The sequence below is a fragment of the Oncorhynchus masou genome, chromosome 25 (assembly GCF_036934945.1).
Source record: "Oncorhynchus masou masou isolate Uvic2021 chromosome 25, UVic_Omas_1.1, whole genome shotgun sequence".
NCBI classification, from domain to species: Eukaryota; Metazoa; Chordata; class Actinopteri; order Salmoniformes; family Salmonidae; genus Oncorhynchus; species Oncorhynchus masou.
This window is the reverse complement of record NC_088236.1, coordinates 38726422-38749052: the sequence shown is the minus strand read 5'-3', so window position 1 is coordinate 38749052 and position 22631 is coordinate 38726422. Positions and strand designations below refer to the sequence as shown.

Sequence of the window (22631 nt, the reverse complement as noted above, 5' to 3'; positions counted from 1 at the left end):
GATTAAACGCTGATACAAATACATCCATAAAAGGCTAATATCATCCGATAATACCAGTCAACCGATAAATCGGTCGAGGTTTACTGTTGAGAGTAAAAATAGTAGAATACACCGGGTGCAATTTTGAAATTTAGTTGTCCATCAGTTTTTCTCATGTTACGTCAGTCACTGACAGTCACTCAATTAGCCATGTCAGCTAACAATTTTAAGATTGGTAGTTAGTTTTGCCAGCTATCTAAACTTGTAGTAATCATGGCCGAATACCGACCGGGCATTCATGGCACGTGCCCAGGGGCCCTGACCTCCAGTAGGCCCCCATTGATGTTGTTAGTCATTCTCACTCAGATACCATACACTATATATACAAAGGTATGTGGACACCCCTTCAAATGAGTGGATTTGGCTATTTCAGCCACACCCGTTGCTGACAGGTGTATAAATCAAGCACACGGCCATGCAATCTTTTTGACAATAGAATGGCCCGTACTGAAAAGCTCAATGACTTTCAACGTGGCACTGTCATAGGATGCTACCATTCCAACAAGTCAGCTCGTTAAATGTCTGCCCTGCTGAGGCTGCCACGGTCAACTGTAAGTGCTGTTATTGCGAAGTGGAAACGTCTAGGAGCAACCACGGCTCAGCTACAAAGTGGTAGGCCACATAAGCTCCCAGAATGGGATTCTGGAGCATTTTCATTGGACTCTGGAGCAATGAAAATGCGTTCTCTAGAGTGATGAATCACGCTTCACCATCTAGCAGTCTGATGGACAAATCTGGGTTTGGCAGAGGCCAGGAAAACGCTACCTGCCCCAATGCATAGTGCCAACTATAAAGTTTGGTGGAGGAGGAATAATGGTTTGGGGCTGTTTTTTATGATTCTGGCTAGACCCCTTAATTCCAGTGAAGGGAAATCTTAACGCTACAGCAGCAATGTTTCAACATCTAGTGGAAATCCTTCTCAGAAGACTGGAGGCTGTTATAGCAGTAAAGTTTGTACCAACTCCATATTAATGCCCGTGATTTTGGAATGAGATGTTCGACGGTATCCACATACTTTTGGCCATGTAGTGTATTAACATTGCATAAGGCATTAAAAAATGTGTAAAATTGCAGGAAATTAGCTTTAAAATGCAAAAAGTGTCTCTCCACACCATGGCAAAATGGATAGAATTGCAAGGAATTAGCTGTAAAGCCACAACGATCTCAGCCCCATGGCAAAATGCGTAGAACTGCATTTAATGTTTTATAAAATTATAACATTTTCTCCCGCCCATAGGCAGAATGTGTAGAATTGCAGGAAGTGAACTTAAAAACAAAATATTTTCTCTGCACGGTCAAGAGGAAGCTTCTAAAATGTATTGCTGCAAAGTGTGGGGCCCCCCAACCAAATCTCGCTTAGGGCCCCCAAAAGGCTAGAGCCAGCCCTGGGCATGATAGTGTGAATATGGTACATTTGTATTGGGACTGGGGAACTGCTCTGAACTGAGTCTGTTCCCTTACAGTATATGGTAAGAGCTTACATTTGTCTTATTACAGCTGATATAAATAGCTTTTTACTAGTAGGGGGTGTGTTGAGTAAATGAGGGAGTCTGAGTGCCACTTATGCTTGCTCATGTGCTCACAAATTGAAGCTAATGTGAGACATGCATGTCCAGCCACACAAGCAATTGGGTGGTCCTCTGCTGTCTATTGGTTTATTTTAATACTTTGGCTGTGTAAAGTATGACATGCTGTCTGACAGTGAGAAGGTGCGATAAGGAATATTATTATATACATAGCCTAAATATGATTTACCATATTCTATAGAAAACACTCACAGTCATTGTATTTAAACACGAGCCAGCATAAGTAGGGTACAATCGCTGTTATTCACCGACTATCATAATTGTGACCCTTTATTTTCCTGTGGGGTATTTGACTTCCGTGCCCTCCCTGTGCATACTTTGGTCCACGTTTCCCGAAGGTTATTAATGTGTCGCCTTACTTTACTCCCAGTCTCAGCACAGGGCTGTCTTTTTTTCAAACTACAGTCATCAATCAAGACATCAATTTCATCAACAACAGACACGGGTATTGAGACTAAACGTATAGTCTATAAAGGAATGAACAAACCATCTGCTCGCATTCTTTTTTATTCATTACCCACACATACATCATTTACAAATCCGTCTTTGTCACCTCTCGCCGGTCAGATTAATAACGGTTAGACTACCACTATAGGATATGTTTCACTGCTACCTAAAAAGATGTACGGGATCGAAACTAAAGCATGTCCAAAGTTCCGACATGTATTTTATATAGAAGAGTATGCGAATACTCGTTTTCACCTTTGGAAGCCTACTTACTTTTTCGCTTCCCGTCATTCACACACGCCCTTCAAATTCTCCTTTGGATTGAGAGGAAAATATGTGTCCTTACCGTCGAAGTCCTTGGAACGAGGATGGCCATGACATCCGTGATTTCTTCAAACAGGGTCGGTGCCCGGTGTCCACTGCATAAGTCCGGTCCATGGTCTTAGGGCTGAGGTATTTCTCGGTGTCCGAAAATCCTCTTTGTCTCACCCGGTTGTTCTTCCGTACCTCGAGCGCGTGGTGGAGCGGAGAGAGCACTGCTTGGTTCTGTTGCCTCCACAAATGTTTAGGCGCTTTCGCGTTTTCACCAGTGCATCCACTGCTGCTGCTGTCGAAGCTACCTGCGACGAGGGATGTCACTTTACCGCCGCCAGTATCCATCGCAGCTTGCCAAGGTTTTTAATAGACTCGCAGTCCAGATAAAAACATGAAGAGTGAAGCCTCTGGACTTTTTCGGAGCCGTGTCTCAGGGCTGTTGTTGCCAAGGTGTCTTCTAAAACTTAGTTCTGCTGGAGACCTACATTAATTCAAGTTTGTTTGAAGCTTTTTTATTAGTTTGAAACGTTACTTGAAGATCCAGGCACTTCTCTGGATGACCTATAAGAGGACAGAGGCAAGCAGTTCAATAATGTTCATTGCCTCGTATTGCTAACAATACTTATACAGCACTCCTGACAGTGACATCCAATGAATCTATCCAACAATACATCCATTTTGGTGACTAATTTGCGCAACGAATGTCATTATTAATATGTGCCACCACACAGAAACGAGTTCCCAAATTGCTAAAAACACTATTGCCATCTATACTGTGCTAAGAAAAAATGAACCTTTTTTTATTAACATTTCATGTCGTTAATGCAATATCAGCAACGTCCCGTCCAATGTCACTCTCTCCCTGTCGCTTCGACAAGAACCTGTCTGAAGTTGAATTCCAAATGCACCACCCTCTGCATGCTCGCCCATTTCAGCAAAGTGCTGTGACGATTCCTCATCTGTGTTCCCCGCAGTACTGTACGTGGTATGTGGATAGACTACCTTGAGCCTAAAGTAAAATCCATTACTGCCATTATATGTTTCAGAAATAAGATGTTTACATTTTCTTTATTTGGATTAGATTTGTAGATGTTATTGGGATCCCCAATAGCCGGTGCCAATGCCGACAGCTAGTCTTCCTGGGGTCCGACACGAAAAATACATCACAGACAAAAATACTTTAGAATTTCCATACATTTAAAAACATGAACATATAACGTTAAATTACAAGTACGTAAGATGGTGGAGAAACGTTGTGTTGCGAGGTGTTGTTTTTTAAAGCATATTGTAACGACCCTGGGTTTATGAACAGGCAGTTAACCCACTGTTCCTAGGCCGTCATTGACAATAAGAATTTGTTCTTAACTGATTTGCCTAGTTAAATAAAGGTCAAATTAAAAATGTACAAATGTAAACAAAAATTAAGCGTGGAAATCCACCCTACCACACGAGCGTGCTTTTGCGGAACAGTCGATAGCGCGGCTCGAAGGCCGAGGGTTCGAGACATGCTCCCTGCTGTTTCATTACAATATTTTGCTGTTTGCTTGAGTAATTTGACATGGAAGGCAGTTCCACGAGATTATGGCTCTATATGTGTGTAGCCGTGAATTCATTCTGGATTTGAGTCTGTGAACTTGAAGAGACCACTGGTGGCATGTCTGGTGGGGTAAGTATGTATAATAATATAATAATAATATATATAATAATATATTATAATAATATATCCCATTTAGCAGACGCTTTTGTCCAAAGTGACTTACAAGTCGGCTGGGGCCACTACTTTTGCATATGGGTGGCCCCAGTGGGAATCGAACCCACGACGCTTGGCGTTGCAAGCGCCATGCTCTACCGACTGAGCCACACAGGGACCCTGTCTGTCAGAGATGTAAGCAGTGGTGGAAAAAGTACTCAATTGTCATACTTGAGTAAAAGTAAAGATACCTTGATATAAAATGACTCAAATAAAAGTGAAAGTCACCCAGTAAAATAATACTTGAGTAAAAGTCAAAAGTATTTGGTTTTAAATATAGTTAAGTATGAATGGTAAATTGAATTGCTAAAATGGACTTAAGTATCAAATGTAAAGTATAAATGATTTAAAATTCCCTATCTTAAGCAAACCATACGGCACAATTTTCTTTTTTTATTGACGGACAGCCAGGGGCATACTCCAACAGTCAGACATCATCTACTGTACAAAGTAAGCATGTGTGTTTAGTGAGTCTGCCAGATCAGAGGCAGTAGGGATGACCAGGGATGTTATCTTGATAAGTGTGTGAATTGGACCATTTTCCTGTCAAAATGTGACTAGTACTTTTGGGTGTCGGGGATAATGTATGGTGTAAAAAGTACTTTATTTTCTTTAGGGATGTACAGTCATGGCCAAAAGTTTTGATAATAACACAAATATTAATTTCCACAAAGTTTTCTGCTTCAGTGTCTTTAGATATTTTTGTCAGATGTTACTATGGAATACTGAAGTATAATTACAAGCATTTCACAAGTGTCAAAGAGTCAATATTTGCAGTGTTGACCTTCTTTTTCAAGACCTCTGCAATCTGCCCTGGCATGCTGTCAATTAACTTCTGGGCCACATCCTGACTGATGGCAGCCCATTCTTGCATAATCAATGTTTGGAGTTTGTCAGAATTTGTGGGGTTTTGTTTGTCCACCCACCTCTTGAGGATTGACCACAAGTTCTCAATGGGATTAAGGTCTGGGGAGTTTCCTGGCCATGGACCCAAAATATCTATGTTTTGTTCCCAGAGCCACATAGTTATCACTTTTGCCTGATGGCAAGGTGCTCCATCATGCTGGAAAAGGCATTGTTGGTCACCAAACTGTTCCTGGATGGTTGGAAGAAGTTGCTCTCGGAGGATGTGCTGGTACCATTCTTTATTCATGGCTGTGTTCTTAGGCAAAATTGTGAGTGAGTCCACTCACTTGGCTGAGAAGCAACCCCACACATGAATGGTCTCCGGATGCTTTACTGTTGGCATGACACAGGACTGATGGTAGCGCTCACTATGTCTTCTCTGGACAAGCGTTTTTCAGTATGCCCCAAACAATCGGAAAGGGGATTCATCAGAGAAAATAACTTTACCCCAGTCCTCAGCAGTCCAATCCTTGTACCTTTTGCAGAATATCAGTCTGTCCCTGATGTTTTTCCTGGAGAGAAGTGGCTTCTTTGCTGCCCTTCTTGACACCAGGCCATCCTCCAAAAGTCTCTGCCTCACTGTGTGTGCAGATGCACTCACACCTGCCTGCTGCCATTCCAGAGCAAGCTCTGTACTGGGGCTGCCCCGTTCCCGCAGCTGAATTAACTTTAGGAGATGGTCATGGAGCTTGCTGGACTTTCTTGGGCGCCCTGAAGCCTTCTTCACAACAATTGAATCACTCTCCTTGAAGTACTTGATGATCCAATTAATGGTCGATTTAGGCTCAATCTTACTGGCAGCAATATTCTTGCCTGTGAAGCCCTTTTTTGTGCAAAGCAATGATGATGGCACGTGTTTCCTTGCAGGTAACCATGGTTGGCAGAGGAAGAACAATGATTCCAAGCACCACCCTCCCTTTGAAGCTTTCAGTCTGTTACTCTAACTCAGTCAGCATGCCAGAGTGATCTCCAGCCTTGTCCTCGTCAACACTCACACCTGTGTTAACAAGAGAATCATTGACATGATGTCAGCTGGTCCTTTTGTGGCAGGGCTGAAATGCAGTGGAAATGTTTTGGGGGGATTCAGTTCATTTGCATGGCAAAGAGGGACTCATTTCAATTAATTGCAATTCATCCGATCACTCTTCATAACATTCTGGAGTATATGCAAATTGCCATCATACAAACTGAGGCAACAGACTTTGTTAAAATTAATATTTGTTTCACCATTCTCAAAACTTTTAGCCACGACTGTAGTGAAGTAAAAGTAAAAGTTGCCAAAAATATAAATAGTAAAGTAAAGTACAGATACCCCAAAAAATAACTTAAGTGTACTTTTAAATATTTTTACTTAAGTACTTTACACCACTGTATGTAAGTTGATTATACAGACAATTTGAACATTTCAACAATTTGTTTTCTCACAAAAACAAGAATTGATGCATTTCTTCTCTCCTCAACCCTCATCCAGGAAAGACTGGCATGCATGTTGTTGATGTTAGTTCTATATGGGCAAGGCGTGCTGCTCTGTTTTGAGCCAGCTGCAGCTTTGCTAGGTCTTTCTTTGCTGCACTTACCAGACAGTAATCTAGATGGGACACAACCTGACCTCAGAGCATTTCGTATTATTCTTTATGTAAATTGGAGACACTCCATTTAGTATGATTTGTTATGTTTCGTACGTATTCATTTGTGGATGTGTGAAAATGTAGAGTTTCCATCAACCTCACTTGCGCTGCGCAATATAATATCAAAGAACACCACCATTCGCAGGTAGAGCAGTGGGTGAAACCATTCACTTCAGAAAAGGGTAGCTATTATTAAGGTTTTCTAACATTGTGTTGTCGAATTCATAAAAATATTTACTGCCATTGTAGTAAGGTTGGCAACACGAAAGGTCTTCAGACTTACCTTTTTTATATTATTTTCCTTGAAATAACAAATAGTGGATTTTGAGTGCTTCTCCCCCATTTGAAATGTTGGTCTGTCTGCTCTTCAGTCTGACAGAGATGTTCTGAGAGCAGGTTCATGTCCCCTTCCTCTGTGCATAAAAACTGTTTAAAACTGTATAACACAATAGTGACTTTTGAAAACTGGTTCCTATATCCCCAAAGTCATTAGAGAATGTGACTATGTATATATTTATGTTGCTGTTAATGTATTTAATGCCTATTTCGGCAAGTTAGTCATGGTTTAGCTAGCCATGTTAATGAGGAGCTAACTAGCACCTTCAGTCAGTGCACTGTTATGTCACTAGCTATTGCTAGCAGGTGATTTATTGGTAATTCAAGGCTTCTTTAATGAAATATTAAGTTAATTTTTATTTTCTTACTACCTTTAAAAGGTTTATTTAAAAAGAGTTGTACTTGTGCTCTGTATTTATGGATTGATGTCACTTCACATTGAGGGCATGTATCATTACTCTTGCTCCTATTTAAGAGATATATTGTGTCCTATCTAACCAGTTAAAGTGTGGCTGTGATCATCCTGTCAATGCCTGTCATCACTGTTTGATATCTTTAGCTGCAGATAAAAAAACAAGTCAACCTGAAGTGTGGGTGTCCATGTGCCTTTCTTCTGGGTGGTTGAAGTTGGTTTCAGATATCCATCACCCAATTTGTATGATATGTTATGAAATACAATTCGTATCATATGTTACAAATTTGCAAAATGTACAATATGTTATGAATTTGCGAAAACGTGTAGGTTATGAACTCTAGCTAGGTGGCTAACGTTAGCTAGGCTAAGGGTTAGGGGTTAAGGTTAGTGTCACGCCCTGACCTTAGAGAGCCTTTTTATGTCTCTATTTGGTTTGGTCAGGGTGTGATTTGGGTGGACATTCTATGTTTTGTTTTCTTTGTTTTTGTATTTCTATGTTTTGGCCGGGTATGGTTCTCAATCAGGGACAGCTGTCTATGGTTGTCTCTGATAGGGAATCATGCTTAGGCAGCCTTTTCCCCTTTTGTCTTTGTGGGAAGTTGTCTTTGTTAGGGGCACTATAGCCTTTGTAAGCTTCAAGGTCGTTTTTGTTATTTCTTGTTTTGTTGGCGACATTTTACTTAATAAAAGAAAATGTACGCTCACAACGCTGCACTTTGGTCCACTTCTTACGACAGCCGTGACAGTTAGGGTTACATTTAGGAGTTAGGGGCAGGTTTAGCTAAACTCTATAAGGTTAGGGTTAGCTAACATGCTAAGTAGGTACAAAGTAGCTATAAAGTAGTAAGTAGTTGAAAAGTTGCTAATTGGCGAAAATGCTAAATTTGTTCGTGATGAGATTTGAACTCGCAACCTTTGGGTAATATACAGTATCAGTCAAAAGTTTGGACAAACTCACGCATTGCAGGGTTTTTCTTTGTTAGAAAATAGTAAAGACATCAACATTATGAGAGAATGCCAAGAGTGTGCAAAGATGTCATCAAGGTAAAGGGTGACTACTTTGAATAATCTAAAATATATTTTGATTTGTTTAACACCTTCTGGTTATGACATGATTCCATATGTGTTATTTCAAAGTGTTGATGTCTTCACTATTATTCTACAATGTAGAAAATAGTAGGAATACAGAAAAACCCTTGAAAGAGTAGGTGTCCAAACTTTTGACTGGTACGGTATATGCTAATTTGAGTGCCCCCGGATTTACATTTACTATGTTACGTCTCGTCTATGAGACCAGGCTGTGGAACTAGACCAGACCCTAAACAACTATTACAGTTGCTTTTGGTGTAAAAAAAATACTGAACATCTTGCGGTTGTAACTTTAAGAATCCATGGAGTAGGCCTAAGGAAACACATCCACTGGTAATCCCCCATCTGCAGTCCTTGGGCAAGTACTGTAACAATGGAATAGGAAAGCTATTACAGCATACATAAAACATGAGACCTTGGCCACCTCCTTTTGACCACAACACAAATACAGTACAAAGGGATGGGTAAGTTAATGTCGTAACTGAATTGGTAATCAATCCAAATGTTGCTTTTCTCTGATCCTTGTTAATGGAATCAATATAGGGGGAATCAAAATGTCATAGAATATGAATCAAGTGTTCAATATCTTTGATCATTGTTCATGGAATCAAAACCATCACCTTTGAAGGTGGAAAACAGGAGAGGGATGTTAAAATATGTCTCCTTTTTTTATTTTTTTAAATAATATATTGCTATTGTATGCATTGCACAGTTTTTGTTTGCTTTTTGGATCCCTAAATGCAACGGAAAGGATGAAACATTCCTAAAGTATTAACATAAAATACTTACTGTATATGACTGTATCCTTTTGACATTTAACAGACACTCGAATCCAGAGCAACTTACAGAAGCAATTAGGGTTAAGCTCCTTGCTCATGGGCACTGACAGATATTTTGCAATCGGCTCTGGGATTCGAAACAGTGGCCTTTCGGTTACTGGCCCAGTGCTCTTAACCGCTAGGCTACCTAGCGACCACGGGCAGACAAACTACATTTGTTTCATTGTAGTTTATATTTGTGTTGTGTCCAGTGTCATTTCTCCACACAGACTGATAGGGGGTGGATGGGACCTAGGTTGTGACTCAGACTCCAGAGAGGAGAGAGCTCCTTCTACCACCGCCACCATGACATTGCTTTTGGCACATTTTCCATTTCTTTGTTATTTTTTTCCTTCAAACCCGTGAGAGAACTTTCAGTCAAATCGCAGTGTGTTCTTTCCTCCTCTCCCCCTGCTTGATTCGAGCCCATTACACTGCAAACTAACTGGCCAGGGGCTGACATTTTTTCAACGGCAATAGCACGAACGCTATCTCCTCAGAAATAGGCTTGTGACAGAGCAGTGGTTGCTATGCACATGCTGTTGGCGAGGACAGGGGTATGACAGACTCTCCCATTTAAGAAGTGCCTGATCTTTCTTTCTCTGTCCTGGTTTATCTGTAACCTATATCCCAGTTCAGACACGTCACTATTGCATTGTTCAAATAACACCTTAACTTGAACTTGGAAGTGGTAAAGTCTTCCAATATTCCAATATTATTATAAATGAACCAAGCTTGAAGCTGAGCTAAGACGTCCCACAATCTGGTCTTTGTTAGAATTCTCAAAAATGTTCTTCCCTGTTGTCCATAGGGAAGATAATACAAGGCATAGAAATGAATAAGGATATGATAAAAGGCTTGTTACTATACTGTATAAATCAATCCTGAAAACGCACTGATGTCATATCACACCATTTTAACAAAGCTTCCCCTCCACATTTTATTTTAGGACTATTGTGCTAAATTCCCCCTAACACACACCCTCTTGTGTCTTAATGTTTTAATATCAGACTGTAGGCATCAGTCTTCTAGGTTGTTTTCAATAAAACGTCAGAATACATTCGATTTGGCTGCTAAAACCATTGACATCTATCTATGTGCAGTTTTCAAGGGATTGATACATTTTCTAACTATTTGGTTTAAATATTATCAACTATTATGCGTAGTCATAAAAACACATGTCTGATATTCCATGCAAAACAATTGCACACATTTAGCTCTATCATCAGAGTTGTACAGCAAGTAACTGCATGCTCATCATCATCAGTAAACATCAATTGATCATGTAATTTCAGATATGTGAAGGTACCTATCCATTTGGCATATAGCTAGCTAAGCAAACAACATCATTTAGAGCTCGACATCTGCAAGTCCTCGTCCAAACAATATTTGGATTTCGTCATATAGTTTACCCCCTGAAAGTTTGCTTGATAACTAGCCATATTGACGTGATCTGTTATTAGCTCGCTAGCCAATTTGTCGTGGTCCATCAATCAATGTAGCCTATATCATATTTCTGTCAGAAGCAATCATAATTAAACACTCTTAAAAACAATGTTGAAAAGTGGATCATGTTGGCTCACTTCGCTGGTTGGAGAACATTGGTTGGAGAAAAAAGTACATTAGTTCTACTTATATGTTTAGCCAGCTATACAAAGTTTCTACCAGTTCCTTGCAAAGTAAACAATATCAACTAACTGTAGCCTACATTGGCAAATGTGCCCTTCTGCTGCTTGAAAGGCAGAGCCCACAAAATATGGGAAATTAACTTAAACCACTCATACTTGTCAGGTATAGTTTAATTTGATTTGATATCACTCAAATATCCAATTCATGGTGGCCTATATTGAGAGATATCTTGAGGCTACCCTATGTATCTGAAATGACATGATTGATGTTTAATGATCATGAAAAGCATGCAGTTACTTGCTGTATAACTCTGATGACAGAGATAAATGTGTGCATTTGTTTTGTATGTAATAATCTGACATTTGTATGTATTGACTATGCTTTTCAAGCAGTGATGATATTACAACCAAATAGTTAACATTTATTTAACAATCCCTTGAAAACAGCACACAGTTCTACACTTTACACCACGTGTCAAACTCATTCCAAGGAAGGCCAAGTGTCTGTGGGTTTTCGTTCCACCCTTGTACTTGATTTATGAATTAAGGTCACTAATTAGTAAGGAACTCCCTCACCTGGTTGTCTAGGTCTTAATTAATAGGAAAAAACAAAAACCTTCAGACACTCAGCCGTCCGTGGAATGAGGCAACATTTTAATTACGCTTTTTTTGCGACGTTTACTGACACCGGCCATATTCACTGGATATGTAAATTCATCAGATATTCTGCGTTCTGGCACACTGAGACGAGAGTGCTCTGAAATCGGAGTAGATAACCAGAGTGAATTTACGAACAGGCCCTAAGAAATCTAGATGGTGAGGGGAGGCAAACACGTGGGGTTTCAAATGTGTTTGTCTATGAATACCAAGGAAGGAAACAGCACTGACATCATAGGCAGGAATATAATCTATACAACACTGTAAATGGTCATTAGCTAAAGATATTTTTGCTAGAAAAGACTTGGGTCATGGAAGTCGATGGGAATTTTTCTAATATAAAGTCAGAGTGGTAGCCATTAAACACGTCAAAGAGCTGATGCAATTAAAGAACAATAGAGAAAAGGAGATGATGAGCAAGCTTGACAGTTTTCTAAAGAAAGATAATCTATCTGAAGAGTCTGTGTTCAGGTCTTTACAACTAGAATTAGAACAGATTTACACGGATCTGGCAAAGGGCGCTTTTGTATGGTCAAGAGCCAAATGGATTGAAGAGGGGGGAAAAAACACTAGTTACTTTTTTGCACTTGAAAAGAGAAACTACAAAATAAACTAGAAGTGCACTCAAAATTAACTATGTTTTATGCAAAGATCCCCATTACAATATCATCATTTGTCAATTCCTTTTGTGAAAACCTTTACAACTCTCAAGTTCAGGAAGATGGTTGTGAAAGTTACATTTGCCACATTCAGAATTGTGTCCCTGTAATTGAGGATGATTTCCACTCAGTTTGCGATTCACCTGTGTCAATTGGAGAAATTAGAAAGGCTCTGAATTCAATGAAAAAAGGGAAATCACCTGGCCCTGATGGCCTGTCAGTTCAATTCTATAGACAGTTTTGGGAGTTACTAGAAGACCTGATTTTCAATATGTTTCAAGATTGCATTAAAAAAGGGGAAATGGTCTCCACTATGAAACAGGACATTATTTCACTGATTCCGAAGCCTGATAAAGACCCTTCTCTCATTGACAATTGGAGACCAATTACTTTATTAAATACTGATTACAAATGGATTGCTCTGCTTTATGCCAAAAGATTAAAGAAAGGAATAGATACCATTATAAATGAGACACAAACAGGATTTATGAAGAGCCGTCACATAAGCTCTAACAGTCGTTTAGTCTTGGACCTTATAGATTATTCAGATGCAATTGACTCAGATGCGGTTGTCCAATTTCTGGACTTCTGTAAAGCCTTTGACACAATTGAACATGAATTTCTCTTTAGGTCTCTTAAACTTTTTGGATTTGGTGAACATTTTATTAAAGTAATTTGCATGTTTTACAAAGATATAAATAGATCTGTGCTACTAAACCTTAATACTTCCAAAAGATTTAGTGTCAACAGAAGTGTATGACAGGGATGCCCAATTTTGCCATTTTTATTCATTTTGGTTGTGGAACTTCTAACTTCTCTAGATATTCTGAATGATACAAATTTGTATGGCTTAACCATTTTTAACAAAGAAATCAAAATTTCCCAACTGGCTGATGATACTACTCTTTTCTTAAGAGACAAAGACCAGGTCTCACATGCCCTTAATGCTATAACTGCATTTTCTATTGCATCAGGATTAAAACTGAATGTTTCCAAATGTGAAATCTTATGTTTATTTGACTCTGATGATAAAGAAATTGAAAATATTCCTGTAAAGGACTGTGTTAAATATTTAGGAATACATCTGTCAAAAAACCACTTAGTCAGACAACATTTGAATTTCTCTCCTAAAATTCAGAGAACTAAAAATATATTTAATAATTGGCTACAAAGAGATCTGTCTATACTTGGGAGAGTACTTCTGTCCAAGGCAGAGGGACTGTCTCATTTTGTGTACCCCTCATTATCGTTATGTGTAAATCCAGCTACTTGTAAAGAGATCAATAAGACCTTTCTTGACTTCATCTGGAAAAACAAGTCTCACAAACTAAAAAAATATGTCCTTTCTAACCAAAGAGCTGAAGGCGGTCTAGAAGTGTTGGACTTTGTTGACATAAATAACACTTTCAAGATAAACTGTTTTTTACTGAAATGTAATTATATTCCTGAAAGATTACCTGCTAAATTGGCTAGGTTTCACCAACAAGCTTTACTGGCCTGGAAAATATGTTTCCTGCACATTTTTTCCCCTCATAAGACTCTTTTGTGGAATAATTCAGACATAACTGTAAGGAATAAGTCATTGTTCACCCCAGCTGGCATGGGAGGAATATTGACTTTGTCCTTGTCCATGTTTGACAACAAGGGTAATATTCTCACATATGAACAATTTATAACATTGAAAGAGTTTCCAATACCTTTCAGAGAGTTCATTTCTGTGATCAAAGCCATTCCCAGTGGTCTAACTACACTTATGAAAAGTCATCTTAATTTTGGGAATGATCACAAAGTTTATCCAGAACTCAGATTGGAAGGTGTGGGCTTACTTGAGAAATCTTGTTGTAATAAATATATAAGACAAATTCTTCATTCACAAAACCAATTTACACCGAGAGGAAAGTTTTTCTGGAACATGCTTATTCCTGACATTGTCTGGAAAATGCATGGTTAAGACCTTACAAATACTGTATACCAAACAAAGTTAAGGAAGTGCACTTCAACATTTTGCATAAGATATATCCATGTAATTCTATGATGTCCATATTTGTGGCTATTGATGATATCTGCGTTTTCTGTGAAAAAGAAGGTGAGAATCTGTCTCAATTGTTCTTTGAATGTAAATTTGTGTCAGAATTTTGGGAAAACCTTGCAAAGTACTTATTTGCCATTATGAACACTGCCTATAATTTTAACATAAAATATATAATATGTTACTATTGCAATGATAACAAAACCACTGAAATGATTGTTAATTTTTTAATTCTTGTTGCCAAATACTTTATACACAAACAAAAATTCCAAAATTCTATACCAAAATTACACATTTTTCTGATTGAATTTAATTATCTTATTAAAACACTAACCCTAGTGAATAACAAAAATAATAACATCTTCATGAATCATTATAATAAGATATTTTCAGAGTGAATATAATTGCACTTAAATTGTTTCTTTTTTTTTCTTTTTTTTCTGTATGTTTGAGCATTATTAATAGCTGTGTTTGGTTTGCTAGACATGTTTGATGTAGCAATGTAAGTTGATTTTTGTATTATGAATAATAAAAAATAAAAAAATAATAATTTAAAAATTTAAAAAACAACTGCTGTGTAACAAACAAAAAAAATACATGAAAAAACACTGTAAATGGTCACTAGAGTATTAATTTTTGTTATTTTTTAATATTTTTTATTCATAATACAAAAATCTACTTACATTGCTACATCAAACATGTCTAACAAACCAAACACAAGTATTAACAATACTCAAACATACAAAAAATCTAAATAAAATAATACAAAAATAAACTATTTAAGTGCAATTATATTCACTCTGAAAAGATCTTATTATATCACTAGAGTATTCATAGGTTGCACCTCCATCACTCTGTCACGTCATGCCATTGTTATGAACATTCTCAAGCTGCTCTTGGCCATAGTGGTTCCCAAAATGTGTGATAAGCCCAGCCATTCTAAACAGAGGCTAATGACTTTTGTCATCTAAATTACACTATATTGGCCTGTAAATACAATGACGTTGCTAAAGTAGGCAAATATTTAGTAGGAAACAACTTGCCATCATTATGTCATCAAACGTCCTTTAGACAGATGGCAATGTTGTCATTAGCTAGCAAAGTTTGTCAGAACTAGCTAAGAAAGCGAACACTAGCTACCTGAAATGCGGTTGTCTCCCCTCAGTCTTAGCAGGCTAACTAACGTTATACAGCATCTAAAGTCAATCTGGCGACATCAAAATTATGCATATGGTTTCACTTCCAATTGTAGTATTTGCCTACTTTTGAAATGTCATTCTATTTCCAAGCCACTGTAATGGACTTTTGATTAAATATTCATTAGCACTCATTGATAACGCATTGTGTAGACTGCTCAGCCGGGCTTTAGTCCTAAACCAAATGTTTTAAACAATATTGTGACGAAATGTGCAACTCATGAATAGGATGACACTCTGTCATGTCTTTGTGTTCATACAGGTGGTGACTTGGTCTCCATTTCATAACACTTGGTTACCAAAGAATGCTTCAGAACCAGCGAACTTAAAATAGCTTACTTTCTTAAAATTTACAGAATAGTTGCTTTGAGAAAGGAAAATACTGCTACTACCTTGCAGTCGAATCAAGGTGCATGCAACCAACAACAAACTGGATATGCAAGAGAAATTCAGCCACATTTTGGAGGAAAATTATAGTTGAATATAAAGTGCTTTTTTGACAGCTAACCTAAGAGATGGCTGCCACCCAATGCCGGATGCCTGATGCCTAAACTTTGACAACTATGTCATGTCTATTTGATGGAACAGTGATTCGTGTACATGGAAAGACTTTCAAACAGAAACGATTACCACCTTGCCTAGGCCTATATGATATCTGCCCATAGGCAATTCCATGGTAATGGAATTACACTGAGACTAAAATGTATACCCCCCCCCAAATAACTATTGATTCTTAAAGTTTAACAAATCGTAGATCTCTATGCACAAGGACTACTTTTAATAATTTCTACTGAATATTTTTACAAAAACACATTTATAGGAAGAACTGTGCAGATACAAAGTTTAAAACTGAGGAAGATTTTACCGTACTTCTGTAACCAAACTTTGCATCTGCACAGTTTTTCCAGTAAATGTTTTTTTTACTGTGCCAATAGTTCAAAATAGTCATTGTAGCTAGCAATGCTGATGTTAGCTAGCAAAAAAAGCAGTTGTCTCCCCTCAATCTTAGCTAGCTAGCTATCGTTATACTGCATCTAAAGTCAATCTGGAGACATCTTAATTATTACAAAAGGTTTTGCTCCAATATTATTTGCCTCCTTTAGAAATTTAATTGTATTAACAAGCCACTGTAATGCACTTTTGATGAAATCTTCATCAGCAGTAGAATACTCAGTCTGACATTAGTCCTTATAGAATAACTGTCTTCAAAGTAATGGCTCGGGGTGCCGGTTACAGAGGTGGGACCATGTCACTATTATTCGAGTCATAAGCAAGTCTCAAGTCACAAGATCAGAGTCTCAAGTCGGTCTCAAGTAGAACAGGTAGAGTCTCGAGTCAAGTCGAAGTTGTGCATTCTAAGGCCAAGTCATGTCACAAGTTTTTTAACGTCAAGTCTCAAGTAAACAAATAATCTATACATGCAATGACTTGTTCAACTACAAGTCTTTGTCCAATTAATTAGGCTGCCAGAAAGCCCTTTTCATTATTTGTCTAACATTTTGATTATGTAGTTAATTGAACCAATTTCAAAAGCAAGTTTCATAAATAGATTATCAATTTCAAGCAATTTTGTCATACCAAAAGACCAGTGGCCTATGCTAGTAATTGTTGCTTGATGCCCCATTCATGAGCTTGCAAAGTGAACAGTTCATATTCTTGATCACCAAACAATTTTTGGAGCTGCATATTTATTTACGGCATTCCTCTCTCCCTACAATTTGGCGTTTGCGCAGAGGGCGAACACGCGCGCACGATGTGGCTTGTCAGTCATTACAGCCATAAACGGTGATACATTTTCAAAATGCAAGATACAAAAATAAACTGTGTTATACACCTGCATTTTGAGCTGAAAACAGAAAAACAGGAAGATGTTTTGAGTAGGGGGTGCTGAGTGGGGGAGTGTTTGTTGCCCAACATATACAGTATACATTTTTTACATTGTTTGCATACTGATATGTGACGCGTATTAATGCCAAAATGTGGGGCTCAAAACAGGTGGGGCTCCTTGTTAAAAGTTCATTTGTGGAATTTCTTTCCATGGCTGTATCACATCCAGCAGTGATTGGGAGTCCCACAGGGCGGTGCACAATTGGCCCAGCGACGTCCGGGTTTGGCCGGGGTAGGCCGTCATTGTAAATAATAATTTATTCTTAACTGACTTGCCAAGTTAAATAAAGGTTAAATGTAAAAAATAAATTAAAAATTAATGCGTTTGAGCCAGCCAATTGTGTTGTGACAAGGTAGGGGTGGTATACAGAAGATGGCCATATTTAGTAAAAGGCAATATTATGACAAGAAAAGCTCAAATAAGCAAAGAGAAATGACAGTCCATCATGATGAAACTCTATGATGAAACTGGCTCACATGAGGACCGCCACAGGAAAGGAAGACCCAGAGTTACCTCTGCTGCAGAGAGTAAGTTCATTAGAGTTAACTGCACCTCAGATTGCAGCCCAAATAAATGCTTCATAGAGTTCAAGTAACAGACACATCTCAACATCAACTGTTCAGACGAAACTGAGTGAATCAGGCCTTCATGGTCGAATTGCTGCAAAGAAACCACTATTAAAGGACACAAATAATAAGAAGAGACTTGTTTGGGCCAAGAAACATGAGCAATGGACATTAGACCGGTGGAAATCTGTCCTTTGGTCTGATCAGTCCAAATTTGATATTTTTTGGTTCCAACGCGGTGTCTTTGTGAGACTTAATATTCTTCGCATGTGTGGTTCCCACAGTGAAGCATGGAGGAGAAGGTGTGATGGTGTGGGGGTGCTTTGCTGGTGACACTGTCAGGGATTTATTTAGAATTCAAGGCACAATTAGCCAGCATTGCTAACATAGCATTCTGCAGCGATACGCCATCCCATCTGGTTTGCACTTAGTGAGACTATGATTTGTTTTTCAACAGGACAATGACCCAATACATCTCCAGAATGTGTAAGGGCTATTTGACCAATGAGAGTGATGGAGTGCTGCATCAGATGACCTGGCCTCCACAATCACCCCACCTCAACCCAATTGAGATGGTTTGGGATGAGTTGGACCGCAGAGTGAAGGAAAAGCAGCCAACAACTGCTCAGCATATGTGTGAACTCCTTAAAGACTATTGGAAAAGCATTCCAGGTGTAGATGGTTGAGAGAATGCCAAGAGTGTGCAAAGCTGTCATCAAGGCAAAGGGTGGCTTCTTTGAAGAATCTCAAATATAAAATAAAGGTTGATTTGTTTAAAACCATATGTGTAATTTCATAGTTTTGATGTATTCACTATTATTCTACAATGTATAAAATAGTGAAAATAAAGAAAAACCCTGAAATGAGTAGGTGTGTACAAACTTTTGACTGGTACTGTATACACAGTTGAAGTCGGAATACATTAGGTTGGAGTCATTAAAACTTGTTTTTTAACCACTCCACAAATTTCTTGTTAACAAACTATAGTTTTGGCAAGTCGGTTAGGACATCTACTTTGTGCATGACACAAGACAGATTATTTCACTTATAATTCACTATATCACAATTCCAGTGGGTCAAAAAGTTACATACACTAAGTTGACTGTGCCTTTAAACAGCTTGGAAAATTCCAGAAAATTGTGGCATGGCTTTAGAAGCTTCTGCTAGGCTAATTAACATCATTTGAGTCAATTGGAGGTGTACCTGCGAATATATTTCAAGGCCTATCTTCAAACTCAGTGACACTTTGCTTGACATCATGGGAAAATCAAAAGAAATCAACCCAAAAATTGTAGACCCCCACAAGTCTGGTTCATCCTTGGGAGCAATTTCCAAATGCCTGAAGGTACCACATTCTTCTGTACAAACTTCCAATACACAAGGATAAACCCCATGGGACCATGCAGCCATCATACCACTCAGGAAGGAGACGCGTTCTATCTCCTAGAGATGAACGTACTTTGGTGCGAAAAGTGCAAATCAATCCAAGAACAACAGCAAAGGATCTTGTGAAGTTGCTGGAGGAGACAGGTACAAAAGTATCTATATATCCATAGTAAAACGAGTCCTATATCAACATAACCTGAAAGGCTGCTCAGCAAGGAAGAAGCTACTGCTCCAAAACTGCCATAAAAAAGCCAGACTACGGTTTGCAACTGCACATGGGGACAAAGATCATACTTTTTGGAAAAATGTAATCTGGTCTCATGAAACAACAATAGAACTGTTTGGCCATAATGACCATCCTTATGTTTGGAGGAAAAAGGGGGATGCTTGCAAGCCGAAGAACACCATCCCTACCGTGAAGCATGGGGGTGGCAGCATCATGTTGTGGGGGTGCTTTGCTGCAGGAGGGTCTGGTGCACTTCACAAAAAAGATGGCTTCATGAGGACGGACAATTATGTGGATATATTGAAGCAACATCTCAAGACATCAGTCAAGATCTTAAAGCTTGGTTGCAAATGGGTCATCCAAATGGACAATGACCCCAAGCATACTTACAAAGTTGTGGCAAAATAGCTTAAGGACAACAAAGTCAAGTTATTGGAGTGGCCATCACAAAGCTCCTGACCTCGATCCTATGGAAAATTTGTGTGCAGAACTGAAAAAGCATTTACGAGCAAGGAGGCCTACAACCTGACTTAGTTACACCAGTTCTGTCAGGAGGAATGGGCCAGAATTCACCCAACTTATCGTGGGAAGCTTGAGTAAGGCTACCCGAAATGTTTGACCCAAGTTAAACAATCTAATGGCAATGCTACTAAATCTAATTGAGAGTATGTAAACTTCTGACCCACTGGGAATGTGATGAAAGAAATTAAAGCAGAAAAAAAATAATTCTCTCTTCTCTGCTTTTGTCTCGTTCTTTCTGATTCATGTGGACGTTCTTCCTCAGGCATTTCAGCTGCTTCATCCCTTTGATCTTTGTTACGGCTCATCCTACCGGGTTTTTGTGCGTGGCAGCACCTATTCTCCCTTAGGATGTTGAAAAGGTTTGGCATGGGCCCTCAAATAGCGATTTATAGCTGCCTCATTGAGAGCATCTGGACTGGCTGCGTCACCGCTTGGTATGTCAACAGCACCGCCCTCGATCGCATGGAGCTACAGAGGCTGGTGCGGGCAGCCAAGGAACATCACCGGAAGGCCTGGAAAATTGTTAAAGACTCCAGCCACCCAAGCCATAGACTGTTCTTTCTGCTTCCGCACGGCATTTGGTGTCAAGTCTCACCAACAGGCTCCTGAACATCTTCTATCCCCAAGCCATAACACTGCTAGATAGCTAACAGAATGGCTACACAGACTATTTGAGTTGAATTTATATTTTTTCTCTATGCACACTCACAGGACTCTACACACTCACTGACACTCGAACACACACATAACATGCACACACTGATACTGACTCTACACTCACGCACACACAAACACATACAATCATTATTTATGCTGCTGCTACTCTGTTTATCATATACCCTGATGTCTAGTCACCCTACACCTATCTACCTCTATCACTCCAGTATCCCTGGACATTGTAAATATAGTATTGGAACTAACTCTGTTAATAGCTTCTTACTTTCTCGTGTTCTTATTTCTTGTGTGTTTTTGTTCTACCTTGTGTTATTTTTAGTGCTACGTTAATATTGATTACTGTATTGTTGGGTATGGAGCTTGCAAGAAAGGCATTTCACTGTACTTGTGCACGTGAAATTAAGACTTTACAATTTATAAGGTAATGACTCAGGACATTGGTTATAAAATGAACGCTTCCTTTAGTAATAAAATGTGTTCACGTTACATTTTACCACTCTAGATTCTACAAAACTATAAAGAAAGTTGCTAGCGAAAGCCAGGCTAATCACTTGTCACTTGTTCATAAGTGGAGCTTTCTCACTTCCACTTCCTGTCGCGAAGCATTCTGGTCCTTGCAGTCAATAGCGTAATCCAATACTATCCAATGCAACATAAATGTACATAGTGCTCTCAATCTCTCAATCCATCACATGAATTCTAATACAATTAGTCATTGTGCATAGAGTTGTACGGTTTGTTTAAACTCAGCTTAGTTCTGCTACCGTGGATTTGCCCTCATGCTGTCTTCATCTATCTAGATAAAAGCATTTTGACATGCTGGAACATTGGTACAAACGACATCATCGTCCCCAGCAGTTGGATGAGAGCCATTGTGTCAAGCCATTGGACGTTGTAATGTATGTAACTGGTTGTTGATGAAGACGACAGATTTCATGATGAGTGGAGCAAGGTGTCATATAGCCCAGTGACTCTGTCCATTCTATGAAATCTAATTACAGGGTCCTACATTCTTCTCTCAGTCCCATATTACAAAGACATTGCCTGGCCACAAAGCACCTGCCAAGGCCACAAAGCACCTGCCAAACTTGATGTGTTCTCTGATGCCCTGATCAAAATATTTTCCAGATCCGTATATTGTGTCCTTGTTAATGAAATCAGTCAATTACTGGCAAAGAGATCTTTATTAGAAATACACTGATGATTCAGACTTCAGTAAACAAGTGAGTCAGGGTTTACTTCAATAACTACCAAAAACACACAGAAAATGAAGGGCTATATTTGTATAACTGTTGCTCATCCAAAACGACGAAGCACTCTTCCCATTCAGCCCGACAGTTTAAACATTCATTGCATTTGATCAAAACTAACAAGGGAACAAACAAACATACACACACTTCTCACCTGCTGCTGTCAGCGGAGGTGATGGCAATGAGTGGCGGGGTCCGTAGAGCCAGTGTGGTCGGTCGTGGTGGGAACATGACCGTGTCTGGTTCAGGTTTGTAGTTGCAGTAGTACTGCTCAGCCTGCCTGAAGGCCAGAGGGGGCAGCTGGATGGTGCGACAGGACAGCCTCCGGACCAGAAAGGTTTCCATATTGGAGACGGGCCCCAGCTCTGGAGAGTTTGACAAATCATCTGACACCTGGGACATAGGAGAGGAGAGACGTGTTTAGGGAGAGATATGCAGAGAGCAGAGAGAAAGAACCTACCCACTGGTCAAAAACTGGTTGAATCAACGTTGTTTCCACTTAATTTCAACAACAAAAATTCAATGTGATGACGTTGAATCAACGTGGTAAACTGATTGGATTTGCAAAAAGTCATCAACGTGAGGGAAATTTGTATTTTTTTCACCCAACTTTTAACCTA

General features: G+C 39.0%; 1 protein-coding gene across 1 annotated transcript in view; it reads right to left on the bottom strand.

Annotated features, from left to right (window-relative positions):
• LOC135514298 (3',5'-cyclic-AMP phosphodiesterase 4D-like) overlaps positions 1-22356 on the bottom strand; it is a 267081-nt gene extending 244725 nt beyond the window's left edge. The window contains exon 1 of the mRNA XM_064937680.1: positions 22166-22356. Within this exon, the coding sequence (XP_064793752.1) occupies positions 22166-22356 (191 nt within the window). The remainder of the gene's footprint in view (positions 1-22165) is intronic.
• Positions 22357-22631: the final 275 nt, after the last annotated feature.